The 17,657-nt window shown below is 30.5% G+C and overlaps 1 protein-coding gene across 1 annotated transcript; it reads right to left on the reverse strand.

Moving 5' to 3' along the window:
• Positions 1-1,944: 1,944 nt before the first annotated feature.
• LOC139514831 (uncharacterized) lies at positions 1,945-12,349 on the reverse strand. Its single transcript, XM_071304442.1, has 3 exons — positions 11,878-12,349; positions 5,071-5,428; positions 1,945-3,107 (listed from the first exon to the last, which is right to left on the reverse strand). The coding sequence occupies exons 1-3, from the start codon at positions 12,061-12,063 to the stop codon at positions 2,077-2,079; spliced, it is 1,575 nt and encodes a 524-aa protein (XP_071160543.1). The 5' UTR covers positions 12,064-12,349; the 3' UTR covers positions 1,945-2,076.
• Between the last annotated feature and the right edge of the window lie 5,308 nt (positions 12,350-17,657).

The raw sequence follows: 17,657 nt of genomic DNA on the forward strand, positions 1-17,657 counted from the left end.
TGAAATAAAGTCGACGAGAAATCGCATTTATTGATGTCACAACCAACGAAAATACGATTTGATTAGGCACAGGCATCTGTTTTTATTTACACATCGTTGTTAATAGAATGGAACTTTATGCGAATGTCATACTAGTGATAGGTTTAGCAGCTATAAAACTAGGTTTAATCGATCATTTTTTACATACGAAAATGACTTTACAAAGTCAGGAATATGACAGTTGTAATCCATTCATGTGTTTGAGCTTTTCATTTTGCCATTTGAAAAGGGACTTTTCGTTTTGAATTTTCGACTGAGTTCAGTATTTTTGTGATTTAACTTTTTCTAGACCATATCTTAAGCCATCTGTTTCATATTTGTCAACCAAATCATTATGGGGTCCTTGAGATGCTTAACTTTTAACATATAAAAATTGAAATCGTATCTTTTGTCGCAAAATTAATTTCTCAATCGACTCTTATTGTCAAATTAAAAGAAACCAAACGATATTAATCAAACCTAACTGTATCTTTGGTATCCTTTGTTGGAATTTAAATTGAATAGATGCAATTGATATAATCACCAAATTTTAATTTGAGAGAACATTGTCCATATACCTGGATATGAAGTCAAAATTAGTACTGACATTGCATCCTTTTCGAGAAGCTTCAGTAGCAATATATTAATAAGAAAATGTGAAATGATTATCATTGAGACATCTGTCCATCAGAGACCAGGGTTGGAGTCATAAAACTTTGCTCCGTGCTTGGAGCACAAAAATCATGCTCGAAACATGAAATCCAGCATTTTGATTGGTTGATTTTCGAGTACTAGTACAAAAACTGAATCGAAAGTTTTATGACCACAAGGTCAGATGACAAAGATATGAGCAACTACCGGTAACCGGACGACATTTTGATGATTGCACCATAATTTCAGCAGTCAATGTTTCGGTATTAGACAGCATAACGCATGTTAACAAATTCTGACAATTGTACGGAGGTTCATCTTATATGAGTTTGTCTATTATTTTTATGACATTTTGGCTATGTAGCTTAACACATGTTTTGCTTTTTTCTATATAAAAGTACAAAAAAGACGAGAAAAGGACTACAACAAACACCATATTTGTACTTGAACGAAATAAGCATTTGTTAGGTTACTTTCTAATCTCTTCGGTATATGATGATGGACAACTAAGAAAGATAGGATAAAAGAAAGAAAAAAACACGTTGCATCTTTTAAATTTTTAAAAAACGGTATTGCGAGTTTGGACATGTTCCTTGTTATTACAGATGCTAATAGGATATTATTTTTTTATATGGTAAATCATGCATAACAGGGGGATTAACATTTCTACTCTTTTGGTCATACTCCATTTGAAATTGGCTATTATTCAGACTCTTTTTATATAAATATTTACTTAGCATTGGTATTCAATCATTTTCTACATTCGAAATACTAGTATGACAGTTGTTATCCATTCGTCTGATTTGTTCGAGCTTTTGATTTGCCATTTGATGAGGGACTTTCCTTTTTGAATTTTCCTCGGGGTTCAGTATTTTTGTGATTCTGCTTTTTAGAGGATACTTATCTTCGAAGGTTTTACTTACCATAAACAACACAAAGGATGCAAATAGTGGAACAGCCGTCTGATAACCCTTAAGAAGCACTCATCCTTCCCAAATGTTTTATTAGGGTTCATTTCGCTCAGTCTTAGATTCTTATGTTTCTTGTGCAATCTTATATATATTTTTTGTATTTTCTTCGTTTTTCGTTTGGCTATGGTATTGAAAGGTTTTTTTTATTCATAATTTTTTTTGGTTCCCTTAGTGATTTCTTTCTCCCTTTGATATTTTGAGCAGTTCTATAATTTTAATTACAAAAAAATAAATGAAATGAATATAACATCGAGTTAAATTCAAGAATTTGACAATCTACGTATTATTAAAAATTTAACAAATGTTTGCAGTACCTTGTTATTCTTAAATTAAATAATTGATAACACATGTATGAAAAAAAATTCAAATGAAATGTTATTCAACGTATAATACTGATACAGGTATCATATAACTGATATATAATGGAACATAAGTTTTAGGAACTATTTCTACAGTCTTTCACACTACATACATTTGGAGGGCACGATTTTTTGGAACATATTTGAGAACACCATTCATCCATTCCATAAATATCTTCAAATGCTCCAACGGCGTGGCATTTTGTTTTAGGGACTACAACAACATCATCACATCCACATTCACACATAAACTTGACACAGTGATTGGACCTGCAGTTGTTCAGACACCATTGGTCAATGCCTCGAGTATGTGCATATCGACCTTTTGCTTTACACCGGAAATTTGGCGAAGTTGAGTAACATTCTCCATTTTTTGAAGTTAAAGGTTGGCTAGTTTGTGAAAACAAAGGATACGTTATCGAATCACTTTTACCCGGAAAATAGTAAATATCTGGTTGTGAAGGGACAAATCTAGTTAGAAGAAGATTTCCAGGCTTTGGTTTTATCAAAATTTTTGGCGTCGTTTTCGCCGCGATTTTTTCCCAAAAAGTTAACTCTTTTGAACTTCTCGATACTGTATTCCAAGTCGTCGAGGGTGACGATTCTTCAATTCTTTTGTCCCAAAATGATTTTTTCGTTTCTACATTCTTTTTACTTGGAGTAATTTTAAGGGGAAATGTCATGTTAGCTTGGAATTTGATGTATGGAATTCCCGTCTGCCATGAAGGTTTAATCCAATTCACATGTTCATGTTTCTCTTTGATATTAGATACATCATCATTCGAAACTTTCTTTGCAATGTCTTTGGTTTGTTGCAATTTGTCATTGTAAGAAGGTTTTGGCTTAGAGCTATCACCTTTGCGGATTTCATAAGCATTGGGACTATTGTAAACCGGCAAAGTCTGCCGAAAGCGTTCTATATTAGAATCGGTGAGATTTCTATCAGATATTAAAAATAATGGTTTATGTACATTAATTTCCGTGGAAATGAAAGCTCTATCACTGAATAAGGTATCCGACTGTATTTCGATATCAGCACAATTATAAAATGTTTCCTGCCTACCACAACCCATACACTGACATTCGTTGATCCCTCCCATTCTATATCCTACAAAGTATATAAACAATTATTAATGTGTTAATTGTGTTATTCATGAATCATATATCATTTATGGAATTCTTTTGATTATTTTCTTAAAATGACCTTGACCAAGTCAGGAATATGGCAGTTGTTGTCATATATTCTGTCTCTATGTATGTTGCGTTTGTTAGCAGTTCTGTGTTTCTGTTCTTTTTTTTTTCTTATAATTAATGTGTTAGTTTGTGACACGGATTTGTTTTAGTTAAATCGATTTATGACTATTGAACAGCGGCATTGCCTCTATTTAAACATGTAAAAATTCAAATGTCCCTAATCAAATGGCGGAATCAATAAAACACATCAAATGTATGGACAACAACTGTCATATTCGTGACTTGGTACAGGCATTGAAAAGCACTATATTGAAAACTATGGTACTGACAAACACTTTGCTCTCTGTGTTTATTTCAAACATCGTTGTCAATGTAGCTATAACACCAGGTTTAATCCACAATTTCTACATAAGAAAATGCCTCTGAACAAAGTCAAGAATATGAAAATTGTAATCCATTCGTTTGATGTGTTTGAGCGTTTGATTTTGCCAGTTGATAAAAGATTATCAGTTTGGAATGTTCCTCGAAGTTTTGTTGTTTCTGTTATTTTACTTTTTTATATGATATAATTGAAAAGAAAATTAAATTAGAAACAATACATTATCTTACGAAAAAAAAAAAAATTTCAATAGAACCATTTCATAACGATTATCACAAGTACATTTATTCCTTAAGTTCATATATTTTTTCTAGTTTAAGAATTTCATTAAAAAGCTTAAAGAGATATTGTAGTATTTCTGATCGATTTTCATTTAAAACAAAAAATCACGAGTTTTATGCTAATTCAAAATCGTACTAGTTTAAAGATTTGTACAACAATACTGACAAGATTAATAGACTAAAAGTATTACAATTATTGGCGCAGAAAGACAAATATTTCGACTCAACAGTTGACCTTCATCACTTTAAAGATTTGCTAAATCATTAAATCAGCTACTATTATAGAAATTCAGATTTGAATGAAAAGTGATTTGCTAAATGATTTAATTATCAAATAGAATACATATTAATTACACAGGGATACCAGTTTATTAATTCAAGTGCATGTCGTTGCATTTATAAAAATAAAACTTTCATCTAGTTACAGTCACGTATTGGTTGCTGATTCATGAGACGTAATTTAATTTATGCAAATTATAAGTAAAAAATGTGAACGCCATTTTTTGTTAGTACGATCTGCACAACTATTGTCATATTAAACGTCCCAAACCATATGTATAATTATGTAAATCAAACAAATACAAACCGCAAGATAGACAAAAAACTTGTATCAGTCTGTGAATATATTTAAGAAATGTGTAACCTTATATCTGAATAGTATGTTAAAAACTCATAATTGTTTTTCTCACTGAAGTCGGGGCTAATCATTGTAAGAGATATTGTTATAGCCCTTAAACAAAACAAAAAAAAAACTCATCACAGATACAAGCATACCTGTCAACTGTCACTATTTGCGGGGGATTTCCTCCATGGAGGCTTCCAAATTGAAATTTTGAAAAAGCAATTTTGCCCACAATTTAAACAAAACAATTAATTTTACAATGACTTTAGGCTTTTAAAAGTATGAAGAAGGCAAAAAACAACATTAAAATGTATTTGCAGGCCCCCTTGAAGGTTGTTTGGGACTATAACAGCCATCTTGCATGCAAAACCCCCATAGGCATTTTGAAAAGTTGGCAGGTATGTACAAGGCTTATATTTTGTTTCGCCGGATTAGTGTTTCGTCTTCATAAGACTAACCAATAAATAATGAAACCAAAAGAAGTGATGACTACTAAGCTGTAGATGCAATCGGGGACTAAATGTCTACTATCATATACATCGACCTAGTAAACTTCCGGTTTATCATTTGTGAATCTGCAAACTTTTATTTATACCTGTGCTGAACTTCCACTGGAAAACACAATTCGTACATGAAATATCTGCTGGTAGACGCACGTGTAAATCGTAAATTCCACCTTGACTCCCAACATAGTAACGAGTACTCCAGGACTCTTCAATCCAAAGCATATTTCGCTCGAAGCAATCGTGGGTTAAAGTATCTTTTGAACCATTTCGTGGACAAAGACGAAATTCGAAAAAACCAAGGAGATTACTTTTCACCTCAACTGTGACATTTACATAAGCTCCTTGTTTATATGACCTGACAGTCCTGTACTCTGCGCCATTCACCATAAGGCCATCAAAAGGTTGACCACACACGCCACACATACCACCATTCTGCTCCCATTGTACCTTTAATAAAGTTTGATTTATAAGTATGTTTTAACTAATAGGGAAATACATATGTCATACATTTGTATGTAAATAATGTTTAATAGTTTACGCTATCGTGTTATTTAGTCTAGTCTAACGTAAAATGATAAATGTCAACATGATAATAGGATAATAATGATTAAATAATAATAATGATAATGATGATATGACAATAATGAACCATCACGATTATACTTGTTCTTATTTTTGATATTCTTATTACCATGATAATTGATTAGTATTATAATGTTTATTATCATTATTATTATTAGTAGTATTAGTATTAGTATTAGTATTAGTAGTAGTAGTAGTAGTAGTAGTAGTAGTAGTAGTAGTAGTAGTAGTAGTAGTAGTAGTAGTAGTAGTAGTAGTAGTAGTATCTTTAATATCATTAATATCATCATTTTTTTTATTAACAGAAATGAAATGATAGTGATTAATCATATAATAGAAATTTAAAAAGCCTTTTCCGTGGTAAGTTGATAAACAAATCATCTTCAGATATTTCTTTAATTATTACAGGTGAATAGAGTTTTCTATGATTAGTAATGGCCATTATTTTCGCTTAATCGATTTATGACTATTGAACAGCGGTACACTACTGCTGCCTTTATTTAGCTCTTACACACCGGAATTCTTAAAACATTTATGAATAGGTTTGAAATTATGCCAGTAGCATGCTTCTTTTGTGTACTGCAAGTTTTAGCAACAAAATGGACTTATATGTTTTTAGTTTTTGATGAGGTTCGTGTTGCTTATTCTTTGGTGTTCTATGTTGTGTCGTGTGTGCTGTTGTTTGTCTGTTTGTCTTTTTTCATTTTTGGCCATGGCGTTGTCGGTTTGTTTTCGATTTATGGGTTTGACTGTCCTTCTGGTGTCTTTCGTCCCTCTTTTATGAATGTTCACAGATTATTAGTATCGAAAAAAGAGAAGTGATAAGAATAAAGGAAAATTGTCTTAAAACAAATAAGAACCTAATATAGAATTGTCAATAGATACAAATAAAAAATTCTAAATAATGATAAATTGGCCTTTTTGCACCGAATAACTTATTTTGTTTCATAGGTGTATATACAATTTATGAACATTTTAAGTATATTATTCAGACTGAATATAATATATTCAAAACATTTAAACACCTTTACGATGTTGACCATGTGATTGAAACAAATACAGGGGTACTGCCAAGACGAAACTATAAAAGATCTGGCATAGACACAAAATTCTCCAAATTACAAAAAAGCTTGTAACATATGATATATGACAACCACTGACAATGGACAGAACTAGGGACATGCATATGTTTATGTGACTGGTTTAAGAAAGTTTATAAAAGACCAAATAATAAAATAAGACTTACAATCATTCAAATCATAATCAAAGAAATTAAACTGCTGATATGAAACCATGCCGTTTTAACATTCTAATACCGGTTGATGTTTTTGATACATTTCGTACAAAACGTCATAAATAGTACAGGAAGATGCAATCTTGAACAATGCACATAACCAACACAAGCAAAATTTTAATGCAAAGAATAAATAAGAACTTCAATTATTTGCTTTAAACTCTTGAATTGCGAATTGATGATTATCCCCAAAAACACCAGAAGCATTGATAAAAACCAAATAAGTTCACCTAGTCGACATGGAAGATAACAAGTATAATACATAAACAAACTAGCTTTATTTATAATATACGCGTTAAAAAAAAACCTCATCAATGACATTTTTATCACTGTTGTAAAGTACTTCAAGTAATGAAAACATATTGTTCATTAAAATCATATGTCACTACAAAGAAAAATGCATTTAAAAGACAATAACCACAACAAAAAAAGTCATATCTACGATAAAAAAAAAAAGAAGCTTCAAGCTAGACACGTCAACATTCGTAAACAAACAACAAACAATGCCGATTTTACTATACGTTATGCTAAACAAAAAGTACAGTGTTAAGTTGAATGTTCGATCTAAGTTATCAAAAAAGTATACAACATTGAAACCACAGTTTTAGTTTATTTTTGGCTCGACAAAAGAAGGCATCAATTGTTTTACTAACACCAACGTAAAATAATGGCGGCAAAAGTTAAGAATCAATGTCAGCATGACAATTATAAATGATATGTTAACAATATGGAAATCGTGTGTTTGTTCCTACTGTTTGTTTATTAAAAATCCCATGATTCATTGTGAAATGCATGTTCTTCTTCCATGATTCGAAACATATTAAATAACAGACTCCGCTCAAGATAGACAGCAATGATTTAATTAGTGTCAGTTTCAAAATGAACGACTTGTCATCTGTGTCCATGATTACAAAAAAATCCCTTAAACTATGCAACCTGACATACGCACTTTAGTCAAGAGAAAGAAGGAAGATTTACTGTTATGTATTTTGTTCAGAGTAGCGTCTCTGTGCGCCCTGATATATGTCTGATACCTTCATATATTAATAATATTATTAATTATAATGATATTATTATAATAATAATGAAGATAATAATACTTATAATGGTTATAGGTTATTTCTTCAAAGACAGAAAAAAATATTACAGTCATTCCTTAATGAAATTAGTATTTGGTCAAGGTTAAACTACATCGTTATTACAGACTGAACTTGAACTGTAATGCTTAACATCATTAATAAAAATTAATGATGATTACTTAGTTGTACATGTACTACAGTACATGTATAAAGATTCTCTGTTGATATAAAACACATGCAACATTATAATTGTTTATTGTGCAACTTAGCGATTATTTTTCATGATAACTGATAAATTGGAATATAAATATCATCAAAATGAGTAGATAAATATAACATCTTTGTCGAACCGCATTAAATATTTTGATTTGAAGAAAAAAAAGGACACACAAGGATACAACATCAACGTAATAGATTCATGCTTTTATTTGGGTTTTTTCCTTAAAACAATCAAAAGATTAATATCCTGGCTGATTTTGAAATATTTTCATAGTATAACGATTTGAACCATAAAAAAACCCAGTAAACTTTAACATTGCTTACATTAATTAAAATCAATCTCTTAAAACCTTGCTATCGAAAATAGTTTTCACACGTTGTAAAAATATTTTTTTTACAATTTTAATGATTTCAGTATTTTTTAGCAATCTTCAACATGATATTATTTTTTCATTGTTTTGCCTTGTTTTCTTGTATTATTTAGTATATAATTTATTGAATGTTTTTATTCACCATATATTATTCCATTAAATAACATATGGAGGGGCAGGGTTTAGATTTTAAAAACAAGTTTAATTCTTTTTCTTTTCGTTAGAAGAAGTTGATGTTGGTTCCAGGTCTTTCCCTTTTTGTATAGTGTTCAAACTGATATAACAAAATATTATAGATAAAGGTTTAAGTAAATTTAAAAAAATAAATAAAGGCAAGATCTACATACATCTATATAACTTACAATTCACACTTCTAATCATTCTAGCAATTGGAGCCATGGGTTACAGTAGACATATGCCCTTTGCAATGTTTATCATTATGAAAAACATAACTTTTTAGTTTACTTTTTTATTTCATGTTGGTATATTCATAAACTAACTATTTACAAAATTTGAATTATTCGAATTACTAAAGATTATCTTCAACAGGAATAGTTTACAGTAGCTGTATTTGGTAAAACTTTTCGATTTGTTTGCCCTTCTTTATGGTCTATGACTTCATATCTTATTTAGCCTTTTAACTTTTTTGATTCGAGCGGGGTATCTTTGAATATGTTTTCATTAATAGTACATTTACTTAAGTGTCTCTGATGACAGTTTTCGGATTCCTTTTTTGTATTCTAATTTCTTTGTAAGCAACATAAGTACCTGTCCTTAACAAATCATATTAAACTAAACAAGGTTCTGATTTTATCCCTTTAAACTTTCATCTTTTAGTAATTGTGCAAGAAATTCATGTCTCTCTTATTTATTCCTGCATGTCATTATTATTGTTCTAAAGTACGAATCTTCAATACTTAAGTTATTTACCTGTTTGATTTAAATTTTTGAACTGTAATTAACTTATATTGTAAACCACATAATAAGGTGTTCTACGTGGGTTTTTTTTGTACTTCCGTCATGCAAGATGGCATATTTAATTTGATTGCAGATAAGAATTTTTATCAAAATTAATGATCAATTTTCTCAAGGTGTAACATTTTCATATATAATTAAACATGGTTGGGATCCTTTTGTGGATGTTTGTTATGTTTTCTTCTGGGGAAAAACTCAACCAGAAACAATTTTTTGACCGAGTTTGCATTGACATTTTTTGAAAGCAACTGGTCCTTGTCGATTTAGGAGTTCATACGGATTTAGATTTTTTTCTCTAGGTTTGCACAATCAAATGAACTTAAAATTCAATAAACTTTTGCTGTCTTTTTCTTCATTCATTTTCATTCATGACTAAATTCGTCCTTGAACAATGTACAATGTATATGCAGCATGTTGAGTGTACATGATTACTGCTCATTTGAGGAGTTTTTGTTTTGTTTTATCTATGGTATCACCCTCTAAAATACATTCATTCAGTACCATGTCTGTATATAATCGAATAATGCAAAATAATACAACTTTAGATTCATGAGGATCATATAAAATACGTATTTTAACACCGGGGTCATAAATTGATATATTTTGAATATGTTTAGTTGTCATGTATTATTTATAAACATTCGACACATTATATAAAAACATTCGAAGAAAGCCGATTTCCTTGTCTTTTACCCATCTGAATTTTGAAAAAATGTTTATGTGTTAAAGTGTATGTAATTGTCCTTTAAAGAGTGTATCTGCAATTATATTCGGTCTTCAAATATCCAGGAAATGGAGTTATAAGAGTTTATTTTTAAATATCAGAGGGGATGCTTAAGTTATCATGTGTAATGGAGTAACTATATTTGGGTCGAATGTATCACTAATGAATTGCAATGTATGGCACCTGTTTGGTCTTTGTTGCCCAAAAACTATCAAACACGTATAATTATTTCGACAATGTTAGTACTCTATCGACCAAAAAAAGTTATCAACAAAACATCAAATCATTTGTGCAGTCTTTGTACAAATGTAGCTTTCTAGTATATCTAGCTGTGTCAAAAAATGTAATATGTAGTATATGTCATCAGTTTTGTTTTAGCTTCATGTTGTGAAAAATTACCACATTTCATAAGGATTATAGAAGGAAAAGGCATTATTTTGTTAATAACAAGAAAAACTAAATGACATTACCTTAAAATAATTTATGAAAAACAAAACAGGATTACACTGTTTCCTTGTTATATAGCAAATCGTTATTTGATCATTCCTTTGTAAAATTAAACTCCTTGAGTCCCAAAGTTTTAATAATTTCATATGAATTATACAAAATTCAGTGATGATAAAAACATTGCTCAAATCACGAAAACAATCAAGCGATTATTGACTAGCGCATGGTTCATACCGCTGCTAGTATACTGTTGGTCACCGAAGTAACATTATCTCAGTAGTAAGTACTGACATGATTTAAAACATATTCTTAGTTAAAACACCCTACATAGATAAAGGCAACAGTAGTATACCGCTGTTCAAAACTCATAAATCCATGGACAAAAAACAAAATAGGGGTAACAAACTAAAACCGAGGGAAACGCATTAAATATAAGAGGAGAACAACGACATAACACCGAAACGTAACACACACAGAAACGGACCAAGCATCAGACAAAACACCACGAGAATAACAAATATAACATGAAAACCAAATACATAGAAATTATAAATAGACTAAGGCCTTTCCTCCTTCAGGAAATGTTAACGGTTGATAAATTTTACTATTCTGTATTATATTTAACTGTTCCCATATTATTTGGATTTGAAATACTGACAAAAATGTATAGTCCTAAAAATATTTGTCAATACAAATAGTTTAAAGCTGTTAGTTTGTATCCATTTTCATCATTTTGCGACTGCACTTTAAAAACTGGCTTAAATTCCGTATGCGTTTTAATTCTTAAAATTTCATCTACATGACTAATGTTTACTTTAATGAAGGTATGTGTTTGATGTGGCACCTCAACTCATTAAACCTACTTACAAATTCGTACATTCTGTTTTATTATATAATGTTAAGAAGTACTATTGATATAAAGCAACTTGTCAATGGCATCTGACGTATTTAATTGTAAAATAAAACTTTATATAACAGTTATGAATTCGTACGATCTGTATTATCTTATATTTTACGAAATATAACACTTAGTTACATTCTTTTGACAACATCTGAAATATTCTTATGCAAAATAGTTTTATATAACAATTATGATTTCGTACAATGTACGATCTGTATTATTTTATATATCAAGAAATATAACACTAAGTAACATTCTCTTTGACAACATCTGACATATTCGTATGTAAAATAGCTTGTCTTACCTCGTATCCCCCGCAGTTGAGCATATCGTCCTTTGTGTTAACAGGTACTGTTTTGTCATATCTCCATAAACTGGACCGATGCGGTGGTTCAATCATCATTGCTTTATTGTCAACGCGTCGAATTAATAAGATAATTAATACTATATTCCATAATATCAAAGGCATTTCTATCACTATAGTAGTCATTCAACTGCCGTAGTTTTATCCATCTCTATACAAAGAAATTAATTATATCTGCACATATTCCTTGAGAATGAAAAGTGAATGCTTATACATAAAACATTCAATGATTGATAACATATATTAGCTGATTTATATTAGACAAGTTTATATTTGACACGATATAGCGATATAAATTCAATTGAAATCTGCATAATAATTTGAAATATAAATTTTTAAGCCGATATGTTATATTATTACCAAACCTGTATGGATGTTGTAATTAATGTCGACAACTCATCTCCGTGATGAAACAAGATGTCATTCGACAGAAAGTCAATTTGCATCTTAATTTATTCTTTTCGAATTAAAAATGCACCGCAAGACAGTTTACAAATTACATAACTTATTTGATTCAATATAGGTAAAAAAATTAACTATAGGTTAACCACAAACTTTCAATTTAACTGATTTCTCATCATGACATAGCTGTGTCAAAAATTCATTATATGGGGAAAAACAGATTTATGATAGGTTTTTTAAATCCATCAAAACACCTGTGCATAATTTTGTAACATTTATAGCATGGAAGTTATATATAATTTTTCAACGTAATCCTTTTTAATAATCTTTTTTTTGTCTTTGTGTATTGACCTGAAAATGCATGATTATTTTTTGCTTTATGATAAGCCACCAACTATCAATCAGTGTAATAATTTAATAATTAACCTCAAGTGAGGAATCACACAGGGTTGTCCCCTTTGTCATACACTGCAGTGAAATATACCATATGTGGTTAATTTTAAGAAGAAATGTATACATTTTTACAACAGTACAAAGATGTATCATGAGGATTCCATAATTTCAATTTACAGACAATTAAATGATGCTTGATTCCCTATTATAGAACGCAACATCTTTAAGAGGCTGTCCAAGTAAATATCAAGCAAATCCTATGATATGGGTGGCACAACATATTTTTTTTCCCGCTGAATTTTTAGTTCCAATGCAATGTTTATATCCTACAAAGGATATATATGTCAAAGATATTTTTGAATCAACAGTAGATGGCTCAGAAAATGATTTTAAAGTTCACTGACAACGCAACAAAATGTTGTACAAAATGAAGAGTTATCTCCCCTTTTCAATGAATTTTCAGTGCTTTCTATGTATTTTTTTTCTCTTTATTTGTTGCAGTTAATAAAAAGGCAAAATTTAACTTTAAGAAAGAATGAATTTGTAATATGAAATAGAAGAAAAAATTTTGAAAACAAAACATGTCATGTGCCATCCACTGCCTGGTTTTTCCATGGACACCCTCTTAATAACATTAATAACACGTGTTTTCAAAGACGTTTCAACAAAAAGAAATATTTTAAACATATCTTAAAAAAGGTTTGACTGACTTAACAGTTTATTTCTTAGTCTTATAATAGAATGTTATTGTAAGAAATTAATATTTTTTTTAAATATAATTTCACATTATAGAGAACTGGGAATGAGTAAACATAGCCGCCTGAACACCTAATTTTAAAAGATTGGTTTTATCTGAAATAAGGCATGAAAGGCTCGGTATTCAGACGGGTTCAACTAACTTTGTAAATTTCAAATCTGTCCTTAGACTATTTTCTATGGATATTTGCATACCTTGTAATGATCCCATTAACACAGATGAATACCTTAAATTGTTTAAACGGACAGAAAACATAAATCATAAGAAGATGACGATGTCTGTTATTGTCTCATCTCATTTAATATTGTTTTATGATCTTTTATGTCAAAAATAACAAAACAACAAGGTTTCGATCTGTTCTAATTAGAAAATACTTGTGTGACATGATCCAAACATTCTTGTTAGTTTGTTTTAGACCGGATACAAATAAACTGCTGTTAAAAATATGATCGACACTGAGGTTCTTGGTTCGATCACCGCTCCGGGGAGAAAATTTCAGGGACTGAATTTTCGTCTCTCTCTTGACACCATTTTCGAGGAAATGATGATAGTCCGTCGGAAGGGGACGATAAATGGCTGACCCGAGTTAAGAGAGAGAGCCATATCTCTTGCACGTAAAAGACACCCTTGTATATTACGAAAAAGAGCAGTCTAATGTCGCTACAAGGCAGTATTCGCACCCGCAAAGTGGAAGAGATTGACAATTACATGTTTGCCAATCCACTATAAATAAATATGTTTAAACTGACACTTCATTCTCATAATTTGAAAAGTTGGTTAGGAGAAACACTATACATTTATTTCTCGTGCCTAAGGAGATATGAAGATCTGCTCACTCAAGAACATATAACATGACTTTTAAATGGTGATCAAATCTTCTTATCTTACTAAGCCAAGAGAAAAAAATGTTTCATTTAACCGCCTACGAAATTTTAATTTCTGAACATAAAATTATAATTTACATACTTTTTTATTTCCTTGTTTGTATAATTAAACACTTCATAAACATTGATTTAATTATTTATTCTATGACATTTTGTTGGTTTTGTTATATTTTTATATCTGAAAGAATTGTGAACACGATAATGACTATTTATATTATCGCTATTTAGGTATAACGTGGTGTATATTCACCGCGCGTAACGCACAATATTCAGAAGGGGAATATGTAGTTTTGATCAATGTCACATTGGATATTTTAAAACAATATGATGTCGTTATCAATATTTACATACAATGGAATTATATAGATGATGACTAGGTACGCGGAATACCTCAAGAAACATGTGGTTTAATTCCACTTATTGGTCGTATTAGACTGCGGTTAAAGAACATGAATTATCTGTTTAAAAAACTCAAGGAGAGAAAATTAAGGTTAATTCAAAGTTAATTAATGTTTTTTCTTATATATATTAAATTTTATGCGTGTTACAAAGATTTCATTATTTGTTTAGAGTAATGACTGGTTGAAGTTTCCTTTTTCATATTAAACAATGTCATGTTATAGGTACTAAATTTTTCCAAGAAAATCAGATGAAGAAAAATATTTGTTGATAATTTTTCATTTGTAAAATAAATAAATTTAATATCAAATGCTAAATTCATCAACCAGAACAAAATACTTGTGATTAATATTTCCGAGATGGACAACTCTCGCTTTTTGAAATTTAAACTGTTTTTCTGCAATAGCCTCCACCAAGAACATTCAAACTAAAAAGGATTGATAAATATTGAATAATTATATGACCACATGGGGAATATCAAGGAAAGCCGAATTTGAATTCAACTGTGCATGAGGGAGTTTGAAGCTTTTTTTCTTCATAATTTCTTAATTTATCAACTTAGAATTTCAGGCAAGTATGTTATAAGTTATGTCAGAGCCGACGGACTAATCTGCCGAAGATACCACCGGGAACTAACAGTTCAATAGCAGTGGTATCTGTCCAATGCTAGAAAAAGCAATTAATATATATAAAAAAACAGATGTGGTGTGATTGCATATGAGACAAATCTCCACAAGAGACCAAATTACACACAAATTAACAAATATATGTCACGCTACGGCCTTCAAAAATTAAGACTACATTAAATTTGGAACATTCGAATGGCTTTTCTGGATTTTTGGAATTCGTTATCTGATTTCATTGTGTAATTTTAAAGACAGTTAACTCCATGTTTATCTAAATGAGACAACAGGATTGTTTGGCAGTCAAATGTTTACAGAGAAAAGCTTTTCAAAATTATGTTTCTATCAGCAATGTCTCTGAAAATTTCAAATTAGTGTTGATCAATTTTTATTAAAATGGTTATGCCCTTGGAAACATTAATTATGTCGATAATTTTTGCTTGAATCACTTAACCCGTTGGAGTTGCTCAAAGTCAAAACAGCAGTGACGTAGCGTAACAATAAGGACGTTATCACTGTTTCAGAGTTTGGCTTAAATTATAAGTGTCTAATTGTTTACTTGTGTAGTTGAAAATGTAAAATATTAGGTTTCAATATAAGTCAAGCGTCCAACACGTTTCAATTTTTATCTTCATCAGACATTCAACATTCAAACCTAAACATTTGAAAGCCTATTTATAATAACTATTTCTTAATTTATCAAAGGTGAAACAATTAGTATGTTATCATGTTCTGTGATAATCTGAATCTAGCTGTGCATTTACATTTAGGATATTGGACCATACCAGGTAAAAGTCCAAGATGTGTCAAATATTTAATCACAATCCAAATTCAGAATTGGATCAAGTTCATTTAATACTGAGCTCATGAGTTAATAAAAAAAATGTTTCAGGAAAATAGTATATACAGCAATTTGTGTATATGTAAGACATATCTTTATTTTTATAGAACTGACAGTTTTCTTTGTTATCAGTTATATACCAAACATAGGTGTTTTTGGGCAGATGTCATTTACAACCGACCGTGCAAAACCCTTATAGGTAATCAAGGTCGTTACAAAATTTCGTTAATTAATGTTTTCAAGGTACTTGATTAAATAGTAGTAATTCAATTTTCAACTTCACCAATAGATTTCTGCATTTGTATTCTATACAGTGATTTTTTTCTGAGGTAAGCATGCCATTTTTGTGAAAGCCTTCTATACTATTAAAGTTTATATTAAATTCCTGGCACAACTTTAAACACAATTTCATATATTTTCTCGGAATATTTCCAGGTAAATTATGTTAAACAAAAGACACCTGAATGGATGTTATTGTTTGTTCTTTTAACATTTGTTAGAATTGTTGTTGTCGTTATTTTTGTGCATTTCATTTTCCGTCTATGATCGCAGTTAAACTCAGAAACAGTTCTAACGTCCTCCTTGCTACGCTACGTGGACGAGATACCTGGTTGTTCTTAAGACAAGTGTTAACCTCGAGTGTTGAAGGTCGTTGGTTCAAACCTCTACCTGGCCAAACCAAATACTTAAAATAACTAATCAGGTGGCATTAAGGAGAAGGATTAAACCATTTGTTTTAACCAGTCTTGCTCTTTTTCTTATTTTGTTTGTTAAGGTAGTTTTGGTTTTAATATTATGTTAGTTTGTATTTAATGAAATTGGTTTGTTTAGTGATTGCTTGTTGGGTTTTGTTTGTTTGTTTGTATTCAATTGTTTTCTTTTGTTATTGTTTGTCGGTTTTTTTTAGGGGGTCCTGTTATCTCAATTGATACATAAAATAATTACTTAGGGCATATCCAATGGGGCTTGTGTTATGTTAGGAACCTTACAATCTCTCGACAGAGAAAGGCGTCATTCGTTTACACCAGTTAATTTTTAGCTCACCTGGCCCAAGGGCCAAGTGAGCTTTTCTTATCACTTTGCGTCCGTCGTCCGTCGTCCGTCGTCGTTAACTTTTACAAAAATCTTCTCCTCCTAAACTACAGGGCCAAATTAAACCAAACTTGGCCACAATCATCATTGGGGTATCTAGTTTAAAAAATGTGTCCGGTGACTCGACCAACTAACCAAGATGGCCGCCATGGCTAAAAATAGAACATAGGGGTATAATTCAGTTTTTGGCTTATAACTCAAAAACCAAAGCATTTAGAGCAAATCTGACATAAGTAAAATTGTTTATCAGGTCAGCATCTATCTGCCCTGAAATTTTCAGATGAATCGGACAACCCGTTGTTAGGTTGCTGCCCCTGAATTTATAATTT

This window comes from Mytilus edulis, chromosome 3 (genome assembly GCF_963676685.1).
Source record: "Mytilus edulis chromosome 3, xbMytEdul2.2, whole genome shotgun sequence".
Lineage (NCBI taxonomy): Eukaryota > Metazoa > Mollusca > Bivalvia > Mytilida > Mytilidae > Mytilus > Mytilus edulis.